This window comes from Bos grunniens, chromosome 28, assembly GCF_055505025.1.
Source record: "Bos grunniens cultivar Pamir isolate PY7600 chromosome 28, Bosgru_T2T1.0, whole genome shotgun sequence".
In the NCBI taxonomy this organism is placed as follows: domain Eukaryota; kingdom Metazoa; phylum Chordata; class Mammalia; order Artiodactyla; family Bovidae; genus Bos; species Bos grunniens.
The window spans coordinates 17,225,687-17,247,255 of NC_141192.1; the positions used below are offsets into that span (position 1 = coordinate 17,225,687).

Sequence of the window (21,569 nt, forward strand, 5' to 3'; positions counted from 1 at the left end):
AGTCAGAAAAATGATCAATCAAGGTGTCATACATTAATAAAGTATTACATATTATATAAAACTATGACATCAAAAATATTTTTGCAATTTATAAGTTTATATTGTTACTCAGCTATCACAATTACCCAGTATTTATAACACAATAAAACTTTTTTTTTTAAGGAAAAAGCTTTCTATTTTAGGTCCTTTAATGGCAATTTCCCCCTGCTTTTTGAAAAGGAGCTCCACTTTTCATTTTAACTGGTCATGTAGCTGGTTCTGTCTCTCAGCTTTTAGCCTGGATAGCCTGCTTATCTTTGACTGAGTCATTTGGATCTCAGTTTTCTCACCTCTCAAATGGGTATGGTATTTACCTTTCTTTGTAGAATTGATGTGAAATTAAAATACACACACATATATACAATGGCTTTAAAAAATTATAGGTACTTTAAAATATTGGTGACATTGCTGCTGTTCATACGAAATATTTTATAATGAGTACCATTACTGGAGTCTTTAGACAAATACATTTCTTATCTAAAATGAAGAAATTTAACTCACTATTTTCTGTGGAGATTTCCAGACTTTTGACAGAGAAGCAAAATGACTCATTTGATCCATAGTTATTATTTTTTGGCCTAGTGATTTCATGGATAAAATGTATTTCTTCACAGGACTAAAAGCAAAGTATAAACTGAAGATGACACCAAAACACTAGACGTCGGTCAACATTTTTAAAGCCTAAGGTTTCAAATAGTGTTTCTGATAAACTCTTTTAAGCAACTCAATGGAAGAATAACACTAAGAGTGCTGAGTTCCCCCAGTTCCATCTCAATCTGTATACACCAGATGCAGCTGAGTGTAAATAAAAATACTGCTGTTAAATAAAGAGGCAAAAATGCCCCAGCAGTAGGTTGGCTATGATGAGGAGCTCTGTCAGATTAGAGCACAGAGTCTGAGAGCAAAGCAGGCACTGACACGGAAGGTGGGGTGCTGAATCTGAACCCCCATTCACAGACAGAGCAAACTCTGACAGTACCCAGACCACTGGTACAGATGACACTGTTGACTCACCATCATTGGGGGTTTCCTGAGTCTTTTATACATCTTCCTGTATCTCGCTAAACACCAACTGTAGGTGACTGGCTTGGGGTGTGGCCAGGTCCTTTGTGTCAAGAGGCTGGTCCTGGGGGACCAAACTTGCAACTGATCTGTAGGTTAACCAGCTTGTTTGGGGTAGAATTCCAATTGCTCCACAACTTACGCCTCCAGAAGCTGGCTCACTTCTCTGCTCCAGGGCCGGGGAACCCACTGTGAAGTGTTCGCTCTCTCCCTAGCCGTCCCCCGGATAGGCCCGCCTACTGCCTAACCTTTACCCTTTCTAATTGCCCTGATCTCATCCTAACCTCCATAGCTGTGTTTAAAGTCCACCTCTGGGGAACACACAGATTGAGCGTTCCAGGTAATCCCTTTTCCAGTCCTGCCTGGCATCTGGCCGGTGGGCTGTGTACCTGGACTTCCTGGGACACTGGCTGGGGGAGTTTGAGGAGGGACCTCAGCACCCGCCTGGCTACAGGATGACGTGGGCCATCAGCTTCTTGATTTTGTGGCTCAGCCTGGCTGGTGGCCTGGCTCAGAGTGACACCAGCCCTGACGAAGAGGAATCCTATTCAGACTGGGGCCTTCGGCACATCCGGGGCAGCTTTGAATCTGTCAACAGCTACTTCGATTCCTTTATGGAACTGCTGGGAGGGAAAAATGGAGTCTGTCAGTACAGGTGCCGATACGGTGAGTGCACGGTTCCTCTTCCTGTGAGACTGACGCTGGTGGACCTGTGAACAGCCTGAGCAGGGCCACAATCTGTCATGCACTTTTTCCCTGTTACCCACTTCTTAGAGGGTAGTTGCCAGATTCAGAAAATTAAAATGTAGAATGCCCAGTGAACTCTGAATTTCAAATAAACAACCAATATTTGGTAAAATATTTGAGATATTTGGAACATGCTTATAATGACAAATTACTGATTGTTTATTTGAAATATATATTTCACTGCACTTCCTGTGTTTTATCTGGCAAACCTACTCCAAGGAGTTTTGCAATACTTGTTCCCTGGGGCCATTTTAATGGGTTTGTTTTGAGGCAGATAGATACTTAGGAAAAGGTGGCAAGGGCAAGGAGGAAAATGAATAGGGGATGTCTTTGTGAGATGTTCCTAGGGCTGAAAACTGAAGCTGATCATTCAGGGAAAATTCTGCCAGAAAATTCTGAGCTTCCTCAGTCACTCTGGGCCTAGCTTGGAAATGGATTCTCCTCTCCCCCTAATCCAGTTCACACCTTCCTCCCAACTGTGTCAGTCTCTGATCACTTTGCCTAGCCCATCCTGCCCCCTACCCCACCCCGCACCGAGAGAGCTGTCCCTGCCTCGGTCAGCAATGGCAGGCCTTCCGTGAGTAGGATGGGCATCTGCCAGCCGCCTCTGCCCACAAGGGATCAGGCCCTGAGTGACCACACTGCCCCTCAGGCCTGGTCTTGGATGTGGAACTGAACGGGTAGGAGCACTACCTCATCTGAGTTGTAAAGAGGGTACATGGGAAGCTGGGTGCAGGCCCAGCTGCAAAACAGCAGACCCTGAGGCCCCTTCTTGCTCTCCCCTTACACTGGAATTCAGTGTAATGGGAGCAGAAAGTGGGGCCCTGGACCTTACAGCTGGGAGGCAAGTGGTAACTTCCAAAGAAAATGTTTTTGAAACCACACACAGTCTCCTAATAGCATCCATTTCATTGTTTAGTTTATCAAATGTTTCAGCGTGGGATTAAGAGATGAAAATGGTGATCGAGCCTAGCAGGCAAATACTTGAGAAATATCCTCTCTAGACACAACAGATAAAACTCAGCTTGGAGAGAGACTCAAAAAAGCCACATACTTACTGGACTCAGCCAATGTCTCGCACTCCTTTCTTAACCCTGAGCAGGGGCAATCTCTTCTTATAAACTGGAAGGTGACTAAGAGACTGTGGTTAACACTCCAGAACCAAAATTTGTACAGAATAGAAGCCTTAACCTCAGAGGGAGACAGTGAAAAAAGGAAGCTGCAGCATCTCTGTGAAGATTCCATAGAGTAAACCTGCGCTAGATAGGGCCCACCTGGACGGCTAGCCACGTCTTTATCCAAGGTGTGTTGGACAAATGCAGAGGTGCCTTGGCACAGGGACCATGCTCACAGAGTTTGCATGGATGGGGCAGGAAAGGGTTAACTCCAGGTATTTAATAAACATAGGTGCTCCTTCCTAGAGGCAACACAAGACTGTGGTTTAGCAAATAGATAACAGCAGGATTTTTTTCTTCTTCTTCTTTTCTCTTTCTTTAGAGAAACAAGACCCAAACCCTCTTGTCTAGTAAAATGGCATTAAAAGATTTCAGCAAAGTTTGGTTTCAAGTTTCCACCTGGGTCAGTCGATGCAGCAATCACTGGCGGGGGTTGGGTGGGGTGGGAATAGTCAACAGAGAGATTACAGGGTCGCAAGTAACTCCAGTTACTCTGCAAAACGGAACCTGTCCAAAGAGGGACCTGAAAACCACATAGAAAAGAGGGGGTTAAGCCTTGTTACCTTTGGAATGCAGAGAGCCAAGAACCTGAAGGCTGCACCCAAACAGTACAATCTTCTCAAGTTGATTGAGAACCAAGCAGGCCTTTGAACAAATAGCATCTAACAACTGACTGTTCTTTTACAGTTTGCTTTGTGACACATTTCTTGGGCAAAACACTTTCTTCAAAGCACTGGCTCCCAAACTTGCCTGTGCTGCAAATCCCCTTAAGGGCTTGTTTAAAAAGACTGCTTCACCCCCACCCCTCAAATACTGGTTGGGTAGGTCTGGGGCGGGGCCAGAAAATCTGCATTTCTAAGAGTTCCCAGGTGATCCTGCTGCTGCTAGGGTCCTGGGATCATACTTTGAGGGAGAAAAAATAAACTGCTTTAAAAACTGCATTTTTTTCCAGAAGGAACAATTTAGCAACAGTTAATCTACAAGAAAAACTGCCATTTCATAGGTGCTTATCACTACTTAAAACAGTGGTTCCTACCTCACTCAGCACTTAGAATCACCTGGGCGGCTTTAAAAAACCCGTGCTGCCCAAATCAATTAAAAGGGAACCTCCTTAGGTTGGACCCAGACATCATTCTTTTTAATGTTTCCCAGGTGATTACAAATTGTGGCTACAGTAGACAACACTATTTAAGGGATCATTCTGGAAGCACTTCAGCTCATAGTTGTTCAGACAGGCAATTTGTGCTTGTATCCTGCTAGCTGTCAACACTATTTGCCACACTTCTTCCACCTACAGTTTGTTTTCATGTTAACACACAAAATCTTAATTTACCAAAGGATTGGGTTAAATATAGAGATCCATCACAAATCAAGAGCATACATGGTACATACACCTGGTTTAAGGAGTCTGCACTAATGGGAACACCCTCTCCCACCTCAGGGATTCTGACTCAGTAGGGCTGTTCTAGGGACAGCACAAATGGTCCTTGAACCAGGCTTTGATGGAAAATCAAGGGTTTGATCTGAGGGTGGGGGTGCAGGACGTCTCATTGCTAGTGACCTTGGACAAGTTACCTAACTTTCTCAACCTTTGTTTCCTCATGTTCATATCTAATGTTAATAATATCTATCTTGCTAGATGGTTATAAGAATTAAAGACACTGTATATAAAGAAGTAGTGCTGTTAGAAAGTGAAAGTCACTCGGTTGTGTCCAACTCTTTGTGACCCCCATGGACTGTAACAGCCCACCGGGCTCCTCTGTCCATGGGATTCTCCAGGCCAGAATACTGGAGTGGGTAGCCATTCCCTTCACCAGGGGATCTTCCCAACCCAGGGACTGTACCCCCGTCTCCTGCATTGCAGGCAGATTCTTTACATCTGAACCAAGCTACCAAATGGAGCATGGCAGGTACCAAACACATTTTATAAATGTTTGAGAAAGATAGTCAACAAGTTAACTATGCAATCAGATTCTTCCAATTCTTTTTCAATACAAAATTAAAAAACAGAAATCCCAGTGGCTGGAAAACACCCTCTCAGCTCCCGGAAGAAATCATCAAATGATGATTTAGACGTTCTGTGTCTTTATGAAGGTCTCTGGGGCAGAGTTTCTGTGTCTTGTATATCATGATTTAAGATATTCATGCACACTGTCACACTTGGATAAAAGGATAATTTTCTTCTTGGGTTAAGTTCTAGGAAAGCAGGTATCCTTAAACATCAGCGTTCTTATTTTCTAGAGAACTTTTCACCTGTTTGAAATTTTAGAGCAGAATTTTATGAACCTGTGAGTTTGTGTATTTTTCCAGGCAAAGAATTCACAGCCTTCATCAGATTCTTAGAGGATGTATAGCCCGAAAAAAGGAAAGAGCTACTGACTTAGAGGGCAAAGGTTGTTCTCAGGAAAAATGATGAACTGTCGAGGTTTGCCAGGATTGGGGGCCGGTGGTTCCTGGGACAAAGGACTTTAAATACTGAAACAGGGATTGTCCCACACAAATCTCTGGGACAAGTCGCTCACTTGACCTCATACAGTAACTGAATCTGTTTTAGCGACTGGAATAGAGTTTACTGCTTCAGTTAAATTGCCACAGTTCTGTTTTGCCCCCTTGCTGTGTTCCTCATGCTGTGTTTGAGGGTTTCTGGCAGGAAGCAAAATGTGCACTTCAAATTCGGCACTCTGACCACTAGGTCGACCCCTAATGGAGCACAGAACTGCCTCCGCTGGAACCAGCTGCGTGGGGAGAAAGTACACACCCTCCCGTGTGGCTTAACCCTTGACCTGGGTGATAAAACCCAGACATTTTTACTGTGACAGGGAGAAAAACTGGTTGGGCCCAGAAGATAGTGGACCTGTCTGCTGGTAGAACTCTCATTTCATGCCTAACTCCCTTGTTTGTCTTTTCAGTGTTCTGTGGTGTTTCACTTTAGTCAGATGTTTTAAATTTCCACAAGTCTATCGGTACTTCCTTTATATCTTCTGCATTTTTTGTCTTGCTTAAAGGACCATCCTCACATCAAGATCGAAACAGTTTTTGGCTCGTTTTTCTGTGAAAGCATCTGCGGCTAATATACATAATGAATGAGTGTTGCGGTGTTCTGAAAATAATTTTTATGAGCACTAAAATTTTAATTTCAAGTTTAATACGTCACAAAATATTATCCTTGTTTTGACTTTTCCCCCAACCATTTAAAAATATAAAAATTATTTTTATCTGGCAGGTTATACAAGAACAGGCTGGACTTGGACCAGTGTTCGCTAAGCTGACCCAGATCAGGTGGTCAGCCTCTCACTCCTATAAGTAGCCAAAACCCAAAAATAAACCTAATTTGTGACATCGTGCATAACTGATGCCTAGACTCGAAACATCAAACTGAAAAGACGCAACACAACTCAAATCTGCTCCAACTGTAACATGAGGATCTGGGACATAATTTCTGTCTGGACTCAAACCATCACCTTTTTTCTTAGAATTTTTATTTCAAGCTTCATTCCTCAATAGACTTTCTGCAACTATCATGAAACATTAAATACAGTAAAAGTAACTGTCATCAACAGCAGGCCAGATAGGATGTGTCTATAATTGGTGACCCATTATCTTTCAAACTGGGAGTTTTATCTTCTGTGAGTTATTAAGTCCAAAAAAGGCAGAGGGTAACTCAGGAAACTGGACTGAGTCTGCTGCAAAAACCCTTGATCAGAAAAAGAGTTAAATTTCACCATCAAATTTGGACATTTGTTTGTTTACTGAAAACTTCCCCCTGATTTCTATAAACCTAGTATAAGTAGAACATTTGTAAAATAACAACCCAAAGAAGAAATAAAATCACCATAGTCTCACTTCCGAGAGATAATACACATTTAATTGTGTGATTATTTCCATATGTATAATTTGATTACTAGTGTTATTTAATACACTTTACCCATTCCCCTCCTCCCAGTGCAACACACACACACGTTAGTAGAGTATCAATACTAAGTTATATTTCTCAAGGCCTTTGAAAAGTAACAGAAGAATCACTGGTGGGCTGGCAGACTCCATCAACGAGCACAGGACGCTTCCATTACAAATAATAAGAAAGGCCGAGTGGGAATTAAATATTAAAACAAATACATATACACTCAAGCTAGAATGAAATAAAGGGAAACCTTCAAGTTCCTGAAATGAAGAGGAAACACAAAACCAAAGTGGGCGCAGGAGCTTATGCTGCTGTGGTCCTTGGAGGCGTCAGTCTGGAACATTATATACAGATTCCATGGGCTGAGGAATGTGCTTTAATGCTCATACAGAGAGAGGAGAAGAACTGTAAGATTTGGGAAGTTGGAATTGAACAGTTTGCAGAAAGTTTAGAGCCTGGGAAACTGTCTAGTCTGTTTAAAAGGGATTTGAAGTAGCAAAGAAGCTTTCTATCCACCTGGGAGTGGGGCCTGGAGGAAGAATAAATACCCACTAAAAAATCACTACCTGAAGCGTATTCTATGTACAGATGAGGAATCGGAATCTCTTCAGTTGGCCTGGTGTGAATATCCCAAGCTGAGACATTAACAAATACCTGTGTGTCTCAATTATCCTCAGTCTCCTGGAGCCACAGCAAATCCTACTAGGGACTACTCTACAGTATGTGACTCAGGGCACAGGAATTCTTTTAGAAAAACAAGCCCTTCTGAAAACAACTACATACCATTTGAAAAGATAATCCACCATGAGGGAGAGTCAGTGGACATTAAAAAATGAAAGGGCATCCCAAGGATTGGAGATAAAAAACCATAACATTTGAAATTATTAAAGATATGAAAGAAAGGATAGAAAATGTAATTAGAAAATAAAGAAAATGGATATGTAGATTTGAAAGATTTAAATAGAACTCACAGAAATAAAAATTATAGTCATCGGAAGAAAACAATTCAGTGGATGGGTTACATATCAGAAAATCTAACAGCTAGTCAACCTACAGATAATTAGTAAAGTAGAAAATAAATTTGATGAAGCTAATAAAAATTCAGTACAGAGAGAAAAATAGGGAAAATATAAAAGAGAGATTAAGATACAAGAAGGACAGGATCAAAAAGATTCACCATTCAGTAGAAAGAGTCCCAGAAGGAGAAATTATAGAGAATGAAGAAACTTAAAAATTCAGACAAGGGCTGTGAATTCTCCAGAGGTGAAAGACCCAAAGCCTTCAGATTGTTCCAGATACATAGACCACTTACAGATACACTCTAGTGAAATTGTGAGGATTGAAGAAATTGGAACTTTTGTATATTTCTGGTGGAAATACAAAATAGTACAGCTGCTGAAAAAAGCAGGCTGATAGTTCCTCAAAAAGTTAAACAGAATTACTATATGACCCAGAAATTCCACTCCTTAGCTATATATACACAAAAGAACTGAAAACAGATATTCAAACCAACACTTGTTATACAGTTGATCATAGCAGCACTATTCACAAATAGCCAAAAAAATGGAAACAAACACCATGTCTATTAATGGTGGATGAATAAACAAACTGTAGTAGATCCAGAGAATGGAAGATTATTCATACATAGAAAGGAGTAAGTGCTGGTACATGCTACAACATGGATGAACATGAAAGATGGAGATTTTTCTAAAAATGGGTCTTGGGTTTCTTTCTGGGATAATAAAAATGTTCTAAAATTAGATTGTGGTGATGGTCTAACAGCTAAAACCCACTGAATTACATTAAATGAGGGAATGTATAATATGTGAATTTTATTTCAATAAAGCTGTTGTAGAAAAAGATGTAATGAAAAGAGATTCAAATCATAATGGCAACTGCAATAGTTAAGTATTGCTGAGAAACAAGTGACCCCCAAACTTAGCAGCTAAAATTAACAAACATTTATTGTATCACACAGGGTGAGGGATCTAGACGCTCTTCTGGGTAGTTCTGGCTCTGAGTTTCTAATAAGGGTTCTACTCACACTGCCTGTTGATACTACAGTCTCTGAAGATATGACTGAAGCTGGAGATCTCCTTCCAAACTCATGTGGCTGTTAGCAGGAGGCTTTAGTTCTTTGCCACATGGGCCTTTCCATGACAGAAGTTGTAGTCTTTTATAATGTAATTTTGGAAGCCACATACCTCCATTTCTGCCATATTCTGTTGGTCACACAGACCAACCATAGGACAGTACACACGGGTATAAATACACCAGGACAGGGATCACTGAGGGCTATCTTGAACCCCATCTTATAAACATGTACCACAGTAACAAATACCCAAACAGACTATGGCAGAAACTGCTTATCGTCCCCATTTTTTCTACATTTATAAGCCCTCCTTCCAACTTCAAGCTGGGCTCATGGCTGCCTCCATTGAAAAAAAAAAAAAACTTCATTTCCTAGCCCACTTTTGCAAGTAGTTGTTGCCATATGATAACTCTTTGTGACCCCACAGACTGTAGCCTACCAGGCTTCTCCATCCATGGAATTTTCCAGGCAAGAGTACTGGATTGGGTTGCCATTTTCTTCTCCAGGGGATCTTCTCGACCCGGGGATCGAACCTGGGTCTCCCTCACTGTAGGCAGATGCTTTCACCATCTGAGCCAGGGAACTCCAAAGGGAAGTAAGAGGAAGTGATGTGTGTAACATTCTGGAATGGATTTATTAAAGAGAGGGGCTCTGACCTTTTTACCTCCTTCTTCCATTCTGCTATTTGTAATATGGATGTGTTGGCTGAAGCACCATCTTGGATCATGAGACCCAGGGCTACATTCCAGGGCTAGTAGAGCAGAAGATTAGAAGTAGCCTCGGTTCCAGAAAAGGGCAGACATCATTCCAGCCTTCTGAGCCTTAATTTTTAGATCCTGATATTCTTAAAATATTCTGTTTAAGCATCTGAATAATATAGTTTGTAGGAGATATAATAAACATATGGAGTAAATTATAACACTCTATTGAAAGATATAAAGAAAGATCTAAGTAAATGGAAAGCTATATTAGGCTCATGTCTGGAAATTTAGAATATTCTAAGAAATTCAGTTGTCTCCAAATTAATCTGTAAGTTCAATGTATTTTCAGTAAAAATCCTGATGATGTCTCTTGTAGAGTGTAATAAGTGGACTCTCAAATTCGTATGCAAGAGTAAATGTCCAAGAGTAATCAGACAATTTTTAAGAATAAAAGGAGGGAGAGCTTTAAAGCATAGACTTAGCGTCTAAAACTTAAAACAGAAAGATGGGGTATAAAGAGACTTCAACTATAACATTTAATTAAGCATAAAAAATATTTATAGCAAGTTTGGCAACATTGACATGCATTTTCTCTGTGTAGTGGGTACATAGGTATTTGTTTCTCTGACTTTAGTTTTGAAATAGTTCATAATACAAAATAGTTAAGAATAAAATACCTGATAGGAGAAAATTATAGAAGAGAAAGAAGAAATGCCCTGTGTCTCACTTGGAGGATTAATTCTTGGCTTATTTCCTCTGTCTTTGGCTATGTCTTGCATCTCCTATAAGATGCAGAGGAATGAGGGGAAAGAGCATGGGTTTCAGAGATAAATAGGAAAGCTGGATTTATATCCCAATTCCTCCCACTTTCTATATGACTCAGGCAAGTCACTAAATCTCTTAGTCCCATATTTCTTATCTGGATAATGGCATAGAAATACTCACTGCAGATGACTGTTCTGAGGTCATCTAAGGTCAAGGTTATCTTTATCTATAATGACTACCCTTGATACACTGACAAGGCTTCTCTGTATGTATTTGCAAGACTATAAAATAACCCAAAAGCCATGGAGGAGAAACCAAGCCATCCAAAGCTTTTCAGATAGTTTTGCCTTAGTTCTATGACACAAACAACTACAATATTGCATAGGCATGTTTTCTCTGTATTTTGGTAAATAATGCTTTGCCTACATTTATGGAATCTTGCAAAATTTCCTTCAAGTTATTCTAAAAACGTTTGTGGTATTATTTTAATTCTGATCCCTTAGTGTATGATCAGGCGGTGGTCTTTGTGCATAGTATGTGGTCTTACAGTGGATAGAAGAATGAGAGGCCTCAAGTTTTAGTTTGGTTTTGCCATGGTGACCTTGAAGATAAGGTCACCCATGTAAGAAATGTTAGAATTGTTAGTAAATAAATGCTCATAAAACTCTTCAAGATTGGGAGAAAAATGCCAGTCTGGTCTGGAGATGATTATCTTTTTATGATATCATCACCGTCATCACCACCTAATTTAAGTCGGTGATGAGCTGTGACTTTTAAAGGAAAAGTTGAATATACTTTTAGACAATATTTATTTGATGAATGTTTCCAAATGCTTCATTTCTAAACACTTCTTCCTGCTTCTTTCCTCTCTTTCCCCTGCTAGGAAAGGCACCAATGCCCAGACCTGGCTACAAGCCTCAGGAGCCCAATGGCTGCAGCTCCTATTTCCTGGGTCTGAAGGTACCAGAAAGAGTATGTACACCACCATTGTTTTCTTAGTTGACTGGTTTTGACTAAGACTAATCTAAGAGGTCCCTCTGATGGAATTCATCACTTATGGAATATGGTTGAGCAATATAACTAGTATTTTAAACTGGATACAGAGAAAAGGAGATAGTTTTCAAAGAAAGCATCTGATTTCCTTTTCTCAGATGCAGCTGTCCCTCAGATTAGCCATTGGGTAGTGAACTTTGAAGTCACCAGTGCAAACATCAGCTGAGCCTTAGCGAACCAAGCATAACTTAATTTGAAATATATCAGACAAGTGTGACTTCTTTAAATTGGTGAGACTTTCTAGAGATGTACTGGAGCAAGCTGGTACTGACCAGTGAGGGCTGATTGCTATATCCTCAGGACTTTTGCAAGTGGCTGACTTCATGTCTGAACTGTTAAATCAATTATGTTTGGAGTATTAGCATCATAGAAATCTACAGACACACACACACATATCGTCCCCTGCCAACCAGCTGCCGGCTAAAACATTTTTCATTTTGCAACTGACTATTTCTCAAACTATCACACACACACAGAAGTCGCTCAGTCGTGTCTGACTCTTTGCAACCCATGGATTGTAGCCCACCAGGCTCCTCGGTCCATGGGATTTTCCAGGCATGAATACTGGAGTGGGTTGCCATTTCCTTCTCTCAAACTATCAGCTTCCTCTAAAAACAAGTAATAATTATTTAAAGACCTCTCAGAAACCCTTTTACATTTTTCACTTTAGAAAAGAAGCTTCATGTAAAAAATTGGTAGAAGGATTTCATATCTTGTTTTGGATTCTAAGCTGGTCCTACTCTTGTGTGTTCTTGCCCCGAGTGTTCACAGTTATCAGAACCAGTGTGTTTTCCTTTGTGGAAGCTCTCAATGACCTTTTATATATTCCACAGACACAGAGTCTGCCTGGTTGATCGTGTGGATTTAATCTGCAGCTTGTACAGCTGGTGGGAAGGTTTTGGGTCTTCTTCCTTAGCCACACTGCCTCTGGGTTTCAATTGTGGTTTGATTTCTACCTCTACATGTGGGTCATCCACTGGGGTTTGCTCCTGAGGCTGCCCTGGAGGACTTGGGTCTGCCCCTGTGAGGGCCAGGTGTGGAGGTGGTGCAGCTGGTTGGGTTGCAGGGGTTCTGGCAGCTCCAGGTCCTCAGGGGAGTTGGAGGCTAGGGCAGTAGGAAATATAGTGCTCCAGAAGGGTATGGCAACCAATATTCTTGGCTGGAGATCCCCCTCCCTGACAGAGAAGCCTGGCAGGCCACAGTCTACAGGGTCGCAAAGAGTCAGACACAACCAAAGCGACCCTGTGCGCACAGACGCAAGACTCTTTTTTCTTGCGGCAGCTCTGCCCCACTGACAGTTGAGGATGAAAGTGGTGCAGCTGCTTGGCTTGTGGGGACCCTGGCGGCGCCAAGTGTGCAAGGACACGGACTGCCTCCGCTGCAGGAGTTGAGGCCCTATCAGAATCTTTTTTCGAGCCTCTTGTTGCTGGCATCAGAAGGCCTCTTTGGCCAGACTTTCTCCGTAGCACTGCCTGTTCAGGGACTTAGAGGGCTCCCTTGCCTGGGGTCCTTCTCTGTTGTGCGGTGCATCAGGCACATAGAGGGGCATCCCTGGCTGGGGTCCTACTCTGTAGTTCTGTGCATCAGTCACTTAAAGGAGCACCCTGGGTGGGGTCCTACTCTGTCGTTCAGTGCATCAAGCGTTTGATGGGCCAGCCTCTTTGTTCAGCTACCGATGCTGGTGTGTGGGGAGAAGCTATGGTGATGGCGCCACCCCCTCCGCATGACTCAGCAGTATCGCCTTGCTTCCATGGCTGCCTGGCTTTCCTCCACAGGCATTTCCCAGCACAGTCTCCTTCCTCACATCCGCCCCCCACCCGCTACCCTCATCTGTCTCTCCGAGGTCAACAGCGGCCCTCGCCTGGTATTGCTCCACAATCTCTAAACTCCAGCTCCCAGCTGTTACGCCTTCCAGGGTACCAGCATCCCTGTCTGTGGTATGTACGGCTGCCGCAAGGACTGTCTGATTCTCATCCCCTTTAGGCTGCCACAGATCAGTTGTTTCACTCTAAGCCTTAAATGTTTCTCCTATGACTCAGGCAATTGCCCTGATGTGGGGATTGGATCCCTGCTTCAGTTCCCCCATTGGCCAAGGGCAGGTCAGTCCTACCAACTTTTCCCCCTAGTTCCTTCGTCCTACGGATTTTTGCATGGATCTATATATTCTTTTCCACTGGTCAGGTACTCCTGTCTGCTCTCAGCTGGTGTTCTGCATGCATCTCTGTGTCTGAAGGTGTGTTCCTGATGTAATCGTGGAGAGAGATGTACTCCACGTCCACCTACTCCTTCACCATCTCGTTCTCCTCTGATTACTTCTCTTTAATCACTTATTGTACCATGTCCCTTCCCTCTTCAAGTGCATGCAAGCTAAGTTGCTTCCGTCATGTCTGATTCTTTGTGACACTATGGACTGTAGCCCACCAGGCTTCTCTGTTTATGGGATTCTCCAGGCATGAATACACGAATGGGTTGCCATGACCTCTTCCAAGGGATCTTCCCAACCCAGGGATGGAACCTACATCTTTTATGTCTCTGGCATTGGCGGGCAGGTTCTTTACCATTATGCCATCTGGGAAGCCCAATCAAATCTAACTTGTTACTTTGGAAGTCAAGGCCAGCTATCAACTTGTCTTTCTCCCTAATTAAAAAGTACATATAATAAAAAATATATATCACACTGATAAGACCCTTGAATGACTAAACTAACTGGTTGACTTGCTTATGTATGATTTGCTTATTACTTCCTTTCTTTACTTGTTATATCTTAAGTCTACCATCATCTAATAATCCTCTACAAAAGTTCCCATTTGATATCTCTGTGTGTGGAAGTCTATGAACTTAGTTTATGACAGATTTATAATTGCTTATAGGACACTTTATAAATGTGTATGTGTATATATATGTTAGATGTTGTTTGATCGTAGTCCCCTTGTGGTCAGGAACTGTGTTCTATACCCTACTCTGTTCCCCAACACATTACAAACAGATACACACACTTAAAACAGCGCTGCATGGAATGGGTCCCTGCAAAATCCTGGTGACCTCTTTGTAAACTAAGGCTTAACTTTTCATACTTCTGAGCCTTGGAATCTTTGGTTAAAAAAAAAAAAAATCTCACAAAGTAAAGGTTTTAGTTGAATTTGAAAGTATTGAAGCTCTGCCCTCTTGCACTCACTTTCTGATTTTCTATTTTTAGCTCCCTAATGGCCTGTGAATTTGAAAACTACTAAAATCTAAAAGAAAAAGTAGAAAAAGGGGCCATTCAAAGTTATTAAACTTATGACTAGATCATGATCAAAACTTAGCATGCTGTGACTGTCTACTTGATGTATTCTTTCCAGTCATCTGGTGCTTCTGATCTGAATCTGTAACAGGAATTTGAGAACAAGGTAGGGAAGGTTGCCTAAGGTCCTTGGTCTAAACGTGGCATTTTCTTCCTTCTCTTTTCTTCCTTCACTTTTCTCCAGATGGACTTGGGCATTCCAGCAATGACCAAGTGCTGCAACCAGCTGGACGTCTGTTACGACACTTGTGGTGCCAACAAGTATCGCTGTGATGCAAAATTCCGATGGTGTCTCCACTCTATCTGCTCTGACCTTAAACGGAGTTTGGGCTTTGTCTCCAATGTGGAAGGTAGGTATCTTAAGTGCATTGACCTGTGAGCGGAGAGTTTGGTGCCTAGCTTCACACAGAAATGTAATCAGAGCCCCTTTACTCAAAGAGACCATCAGAGTTCACTGATCTTTCTTTATAGAACTCTGTGACCAATGAAGCAAGGGGGAAGGGAGACTCTGGGCAATCCTTCACTAAAGTTCTTGCTGTCCTGCCCAGGAGCTGCTGGCGCCACTCCTGATGGACAGGGCCACACCAAAGCCTTCCCAGAAGATAAAAATCTATCCTCTAAGACCAGAGCAAGAGTAGCCCAACTGGCTTTCATTATCCATTCCACTGTTAAATAATTTTCCATATCAGGAATTATTCTGTATAGGTCTATGGGGTTGGGTTGAAGCTTTTTTTTGTTGTTGTTCTCAGTAAGAGAAAGAATTTTTAAAAACCTATCTTCTTCTTGTGTAAAGTTCTCTATATCCTTGAGGATAATTATTTTAAAACGACTGCTTAGCTGCCTAACTTCTAGCAGTGATTCTATAATTTCTTTTTCCTAATTTATCTTAGGAAAATTGTAATTCTTTAGTTTCTGAAGCCTGAACAATATATCCAAGTTATTACTGTTACATACTTTTAGATGGTAAAGTTTGAAATTCAGGCTTATGAAGAGCTGGCTTTATGCTACTGGGAAAGTCAGCCGCAGGAAGAATCTTGGCTCCTGTTATAGACCAATGTCTAGAGTGTTGTTCTAATGTGCACAGACTTGAAAATATGAATAATTAATGAGGCTCTGTAAATGGGAGCATCCTTCTATCTGAACCTATAAAAGGTGAAAAATGCCTGCTGCTAATCTAGGGTCAGGTCAAGTTAGTCCCCACAATAAATTTTAGAACAATTTCATCACTCCACAAAGAAATCCCAGAGCCATTAGCAGTCTCACCACAATGTTCCCCTGTCTAGTGCTAGGCAACCATTAGTCTTCTGTCTCTATAAATTTGCTATTCTAGACAATTCATATAAATGGAATGACAAATATGTGGTCTTCTGTGACTGGATTCTTTCATTTGGTAAGGTTTATCCATATTGTAGCGTGCATCAGTATTTCATTCCTTTTTAATTGCTGAATAATATTCCATTATATGGATAAAACAAGTTTTTTTTTTTCCCATCAATTGATGGACATTTGGTTTGTCTCCGCTTTGGACTATTATGAATAATTCTGGTATGAACATTTATTTACAAGTATTTGTGGTGACATGTTTTCAATTGTCTTGGATATATATCTAGGAGGGGAATTTCTAGGTTATTTGGTAAGTTTGTGACAAATTGATTTCCAAAATAGCTACCCCATTTCACATTCCCACCAGCAATATATTAAGGCTCCAATTTCTCCACATCCTTGCCAACATCTGTTATTATCTATCTATTTATTATAGACCCTATTGGGTGTGAAGTTATATCTCATTGTGGTTTTGATTTACATTTCCCTGTGGGCTAATGATATTGAGCATCTTTTCATGTGCTTATTAGCCATTAAATAATTGCTTTGGAGAAATGTCTATTCATTTGCCCCCCTTAAAATTGGGCTCTCTTTTTATTATTGAGTCATAAGACTTTTTTATATATTCTGGATGTAAATCCTTTAACAGATGTATGACTTGCAAATGCTTTCTCTCATTTTATGGGTTGACTTTTAACTTTCCTGATGATATAATTTGTAGTGCAGAAGTTTTACATTTTGCTTAAGTCCATTTTTATCTTTTAAATTTCTTGATGTCTTTCTTGATGTCTTTTGATGTCATATGTAAAAGGGCTTTGCTGAACTCAAAGTCACTATGTTTTCTTCTAAAAGTTTTGTTTTAGCTCATATATTTAGATCTATGATCCATTTTAGTTAATTTTTCTGTATGGTGCAAGAAAGAGATCCAGCTTCCTTCTTTTGTATATAGATATACGCCATTTGTTAAGATCCAGCTTCCTTCTTTTGTATATAGATATACGCCATTTGTTAAATAAAAGACTATTCTTTTCCACCACTTGTTCCTGCACCATTTGTTGAAAGAGACTATTCTTTCCCACATGAAATTGTTTTTGTACCCTTGTCAAAAAAATCAGTTTGTCATAATTGCAGTGTTTATTTCGAGACTTTCGATTCAATTCTATTCTATTGATCTATGCCAGTCCCACACTGTTTTTATTACTGTAATTTTGTAGTAAAATCTGAAATCAAGAAGTGTCCTTCAACCTTGTCTTTTTCAAGATTTTTTCAGATATTCTGTATCTCTTTCATTTCCACATGAATTTTAGGTTCAATTTGTCAATTAGGTGAAATTTTGATAAGACTTTTCTTGGCTCTGTAGATCCATTTGAGGAATATTGCCATCTTAAAATTATGGTTTCTGACCACTGAACATGGATGTATTTCCACTTATTTGGGTCTATTTTAATTTTTTAAAAAACTTTTTATTTTATTTTGGAGTATTATTGATTAACAATGTTGTGCTAGTTTCAAGTGTACAACAAAGTGATTCAGTTATACATACACATTTATCTTTCTTTTCAAATTATTTTCCCAATCAGGTTGTTACAAAATATTGAGCAGAGTTCCCTGTTGGTACCTGAGTGACAGGAGGTCCTTGTTGGTTATCCATTTTAAATATGGCAGTGTGGACATGTCAATCCCAAACTCCCTAACTATCCCTCCTAGCAGTTCTATTAATAAGAGGAAAGTTCATAGCAATAAACTTCAACATCAAGAAATAAGAACGATCTCACATCAACAACCTAACTTTACATCCCAAAGAACTCATAAGAGAAAAGCAAATGAACTCCAAAGAGTGTAGAAGGAAGGAAGGAAGAAAGATCAGAGTGGAAATAAATGAAATGAAGACTAAAAGGACAATAGAAAAGGTCAATTAAATTAGGAGGTTTTCTTTAAAAAGACAAAATAGACAAAACTTTAGCTACATTTGCCAAGAAAAAAAAGAGGATGAAAATAAAATCAGAAATAAAAGAGAAAACATTAAAACTAATATCACAGAAATATAAAGGACCATGAGAATCTACTATGAAAAATTATACACCAACAAGTTAGACAACCTAGAAGAAACAGATGAATTCCTCAAAACAATCTATCAGGAATGAATCATGGGGACATAGAAAAATTTGAACAGAACTGTTACTAGTAAGGAGAATGAATCAGTAATCAAAAATCTCCCAACAAACAAAAAATTTAGGATCAGATGGTTTCACTTTTTTTTCAAAGGTGGAAAATTTCTATACATGTTAATTTAATTAGAGATAAATTTTACATGAAGTTAACAAAAACATCAAATTTCAAAAAAATTATTAATAAGCATTATTTCTTAAGAGAAGTCATTGAAATTTATAAAAAATATTATTAAAAGACATGAAAAAACTTGCATCATTATTTTGAAACTGATGCTACAGATTTAGCCAAGAACATTATTCTCTACCATTTCTTTTCTCATCTCTGATTTCTGTTGTTGTATCTGTTCCATGTGATACAGAAAGTGTCTAACCCAAAAGATCTGGGTTATTAAAACTCTGCACATTCCCAAGAAATGGCTATTTTCTAGCCATGCTAGCTGATGACTAGCCCTTCATCAGCTCTGGGGAAGTGAACTCTTAGAAAATTCTGACTGATGAGATGTTGTGGATGCCCAAGATCTTGAGCCACACTATACCAGTTGGTCTAGATGGCTTATACAATCATGTCTTTTATGGTGAATAACCTGCTTTCCTTCTGGGGGTCTGGGAGTACCAGTGACTGAAATCAGTCACATAAGCACCATATGCCTATGTAACTGATGCCCAATAAAATCCCTGGACTCTAGATTCAGGTGAGGTTCCTGTTTGGATAGCTTCACTTTTAAAGTGGCTTCAACATTCAAAGAAAAATTAATCAGCTATTTAAGCGGCTTCAACATTTAAAGAAGAATTAATACCAATCCTTCTCTCCTCTGTCTATGGAATACTCCAGGCAAGAATACTAGAGTGGGTATTCACTTCTCCAGGGAATCTTTCCAACCCAAGGATTGAACCTGGGTCTCTCTCATTGCAGGCAGATTCTTTACCATCCAAGCCATCAGGGAAGCCCCCTCAGTCTTTCAAAAAGTTGAAGACAGGACTTCCCTGGTGGTTCAGTGGTTAAGACTCTGTGCTCCCAATGCAGGGAGCCCAGGTTTGATTCCTGGTCAAGGGAACTAGACTCCACATGCTCCAACTAAGAGCCCATAAGCTGCAACTAAAGATCCTGGATGTGGCAGTGAAGACTCTGCAAGCTGCAACTAAGACTGGGAACAGTCAAACTGAAAAAAAAAAAAAAAGATTGAAGAGGAGGGAAAACTTCCAAACAAGTCTTATGAGGCCAGCCTTACCTATGCCAAAACCAGATAAGAACACCATACACACACACAAATTTACAGGCCAGTATCCCTGATGAATACAGATGCACAAATCTTTCACAAAATATTAGTAACTAGGTAATAAATAACTAGGTTATTTATCCCACACTTGAATAGGGAAAGCTGTAGGAAACATAGCAATGTTATTTGAGTCCTCTGGAAAAAAAATGTAATTTTCCATGGAGTGAGCATAGTGATGTGGGAGATTCTGATTGCTAGTCATGGTTTTGACCTGGAGGCCCCATAAAAGGAGAGCATCTCAAAGTGTGTTCTGCTTTATTAGATTGGATAGAAGCTTCTCTGAAAAAGCTTCTCATAAATCTTTTTTTTTTTTCCTTTTAATTCTGTATTTGGGTCACTGCTTCTAACTTTCCTCTGGGTATCATGTTATCCTTGGAAATACACTGCCTCTTCAAAATTACTCAAACTACTACTTGCAGTAGTCTTGTATATTAACCCTTATATTTCTCTTAATCTTTTTCAAGTAGCCTGCGATTCCCTGGCTGATACTGTGTTCAACACTGTATGGACTTTGGGCTGCCGGCCCTTTATGAACAGTCAGCGGGCAGCCTGCATCTGTGCAGAAGAGGAGAAAGAAGAGTTGTGAGGAAGAGGTGATTCCTTCCCCATTTTGAGTGACGCCACTCAAAGCTGTCGGTCTGGGAGATGCTAGTATGGCAGATGTACCTCATCCTTTTTCCCAAAAGTTTGGATACCACAAAGCACAGAAAGGAACACTATTTTACAGCTGAAAGTGAGTCTTGACCTTTGAAAAGGAGGATTGGAAAAAAGACACAGAGTGATTTGAAAACTACTCTTCACTTTAACACCAATCTCCCCAACCAGGACATATCTGCCTGGAAATTCAGTGCTTACTTTGAAGACTAAAATAAAGACTAAAATACTGGAATTCTTGGAATTGATAATTATATTAATAAGTGAAATTTTGGAGAGTCCAACCATTCGAGAGGCAATGACTTTCCTCTGGTCCATGTTTCAGTTGCTAATAAGCATCTCACATATTATATAGATTTTAGAAAATTTTGAAAAGAGATGAATGAATTCCACTATCACCAACGAGCTTCCATTTCACTTAGAAGAGAACAGAACCCAACCTGGTAAGTTCCTCCAGCGACAACAATTATAATCACTGGTGCTGAAGAGTTAAGAACAAGACAAGGTCAGAGACTTACTTGATTAAAGCCTGTGGAGGTGCAGGTCAGACAGAGTGGGGTCTCTGGGGTTCCATTTTTTTCCTTCATTGAACTAGTCCTGTTGAAATTCCCAATTACTAAGCGGTGTTAGTGTCATGTTAAGATCTGAGAAGCATTTGGTAAAAACTGCTACTGAAGACAGCTAGGAAAAGTCCGTAGAAACTGAAGGGAGCGAGAGACAGTCCTGATTGCAGATTAGAATCACTTGATGAGTATTAAAAACACTGGTTCTCAGCACCGATTGTAGATTAGAATCACCTGAGGAGTATTAAAACCCTAAAGAACCTCTGGGGGCTGGTGCCTACATATTGGTATTTTAGAAACACTCCCCAATGACTCTGATGCACTGTGAGGCCTGAGGACCACTGAAGTCAGGGACTGACAAAGACCTGGGCCATATCAGGCTTAGCGCCTGTTTGGGTAAAGTTCCAGCTGTTCCTGTGCTAGGACAGCCGAGCTGAGTAGTTGTGGCAGGGCCTGTATGAGCCAGGAAGCCTAAACTAGTTACCTTCAGCCCTTTACAGAAAAAGTTTGCCAACCCCTGATTTAGATTGTTTTCTCCTTTTTCTTCCTTTTGTTAATGTTACTGGTTCCAATACAAATTGTTGGTTGCAGCCTTTTCTAAAAGGAAAAGTTAGAAAAACTGCTTTCTGATCTTCCGTAAAGCCATAAAATGAACGGGCATATTTAGCAAGTGGATTTAACTGCGGATAACATTTATCTCTGTGGTTTAGGATATTTACTTCAATAAAACTTATTAAGCACCTACAAAATAGAGTGTGGTGTA

At 40.3% G+C, this 21,569-nt stretch overlaps 1 protein-coding gene and 1 long non-coding RNA gene across 8 annotated transcripts in view; one reads left to right on the forward strand and one right to left on the reverse strand.

The window, feature by feature from the left end:
* Positions 1-4,053, reverse strand: part of LOC147342919 (uncharacterized) — a 103,106-nt gene extending 99,053 nt beyond the window's left edge. The window contains exons 1-2 of one of the 5 annotated variants that reach the window (XR_015156840.1): positions 3,587-3,945; positions 1,546-1,724 (exon numbers count right to left, since the gene is read on the reverse strand). This is a non-coding gene — a long non-coding RNA (uncharacterized LOC147342919). Of the gene's footprint in view, positions 1-1,053; positions 1,725-3,586 lie in introns of all 5 variants that reach the window. The other 4 variants (XR_015156842.1, XR_015156841.1, XR_015156843.1 and 1 more) reach the window with 4 other exon arrangements.
* Positions 1,557-21,555, forward strand: PLA2G12B (phospholipase A2 group XIIB). Of its 3 annotated transcripts, none has more exons than XM_086382109.1 (4): positions 1,557-1,767; positions 11,366-11,454; positions 15,003-15,168; positions 20,054-21,555. In XM_086382109.1, exons 1-4 carry the CDS (start codon positions 1,557-1,559, stop codon positions 20,173-20,175), a joined length of 588 nt encoding a protein of 195 aa, XP_086238235.1. In that variant the 3' UTR covers positions 20,176-21,555. The 3 variants fall into 3 exon arrangements, with proteins under 3 accessions (XP_086238235.1, XP_086238236.1, XP_086238238.1); XM_086382110.1 differs by having other exon boundaries at positions 20,057-20,478; XM_086382112.1 differs by lacking the exon at positions 11,366-11,454 and having other exon boundaries at positions 1,617-1,767; positions 20,054-20,478.
* Positions 21,556-21,569: the final 14 nt, after the last annotated feature.

Excerpts from the sequence above, each read along its gene's own strand:
- PLA2G12B (XM_086382109.1), top strand. The coding sequence starts at position 1,557 with ATGACGTGGGCCATCAGCTTCTTGATTTTGTGGCTCAGCCTGGCTGGT. Across the intron at positions 11,455-15,002 it reads GTCTGAAGGTACCAGAAAGA|ATGGACTTGGGCATTCCAGC; the intron begins GTATGTACACCA and ends ACTTTTCTCCAG. Across the intron at positions 15,169-20,053 it reads CTTTGTCTCCAATGTGGAAG|TAGCCTGCGATTCCCTGGCT; the intron begins GTAGGTATCTTA and ends ATCTTTTTCAAG.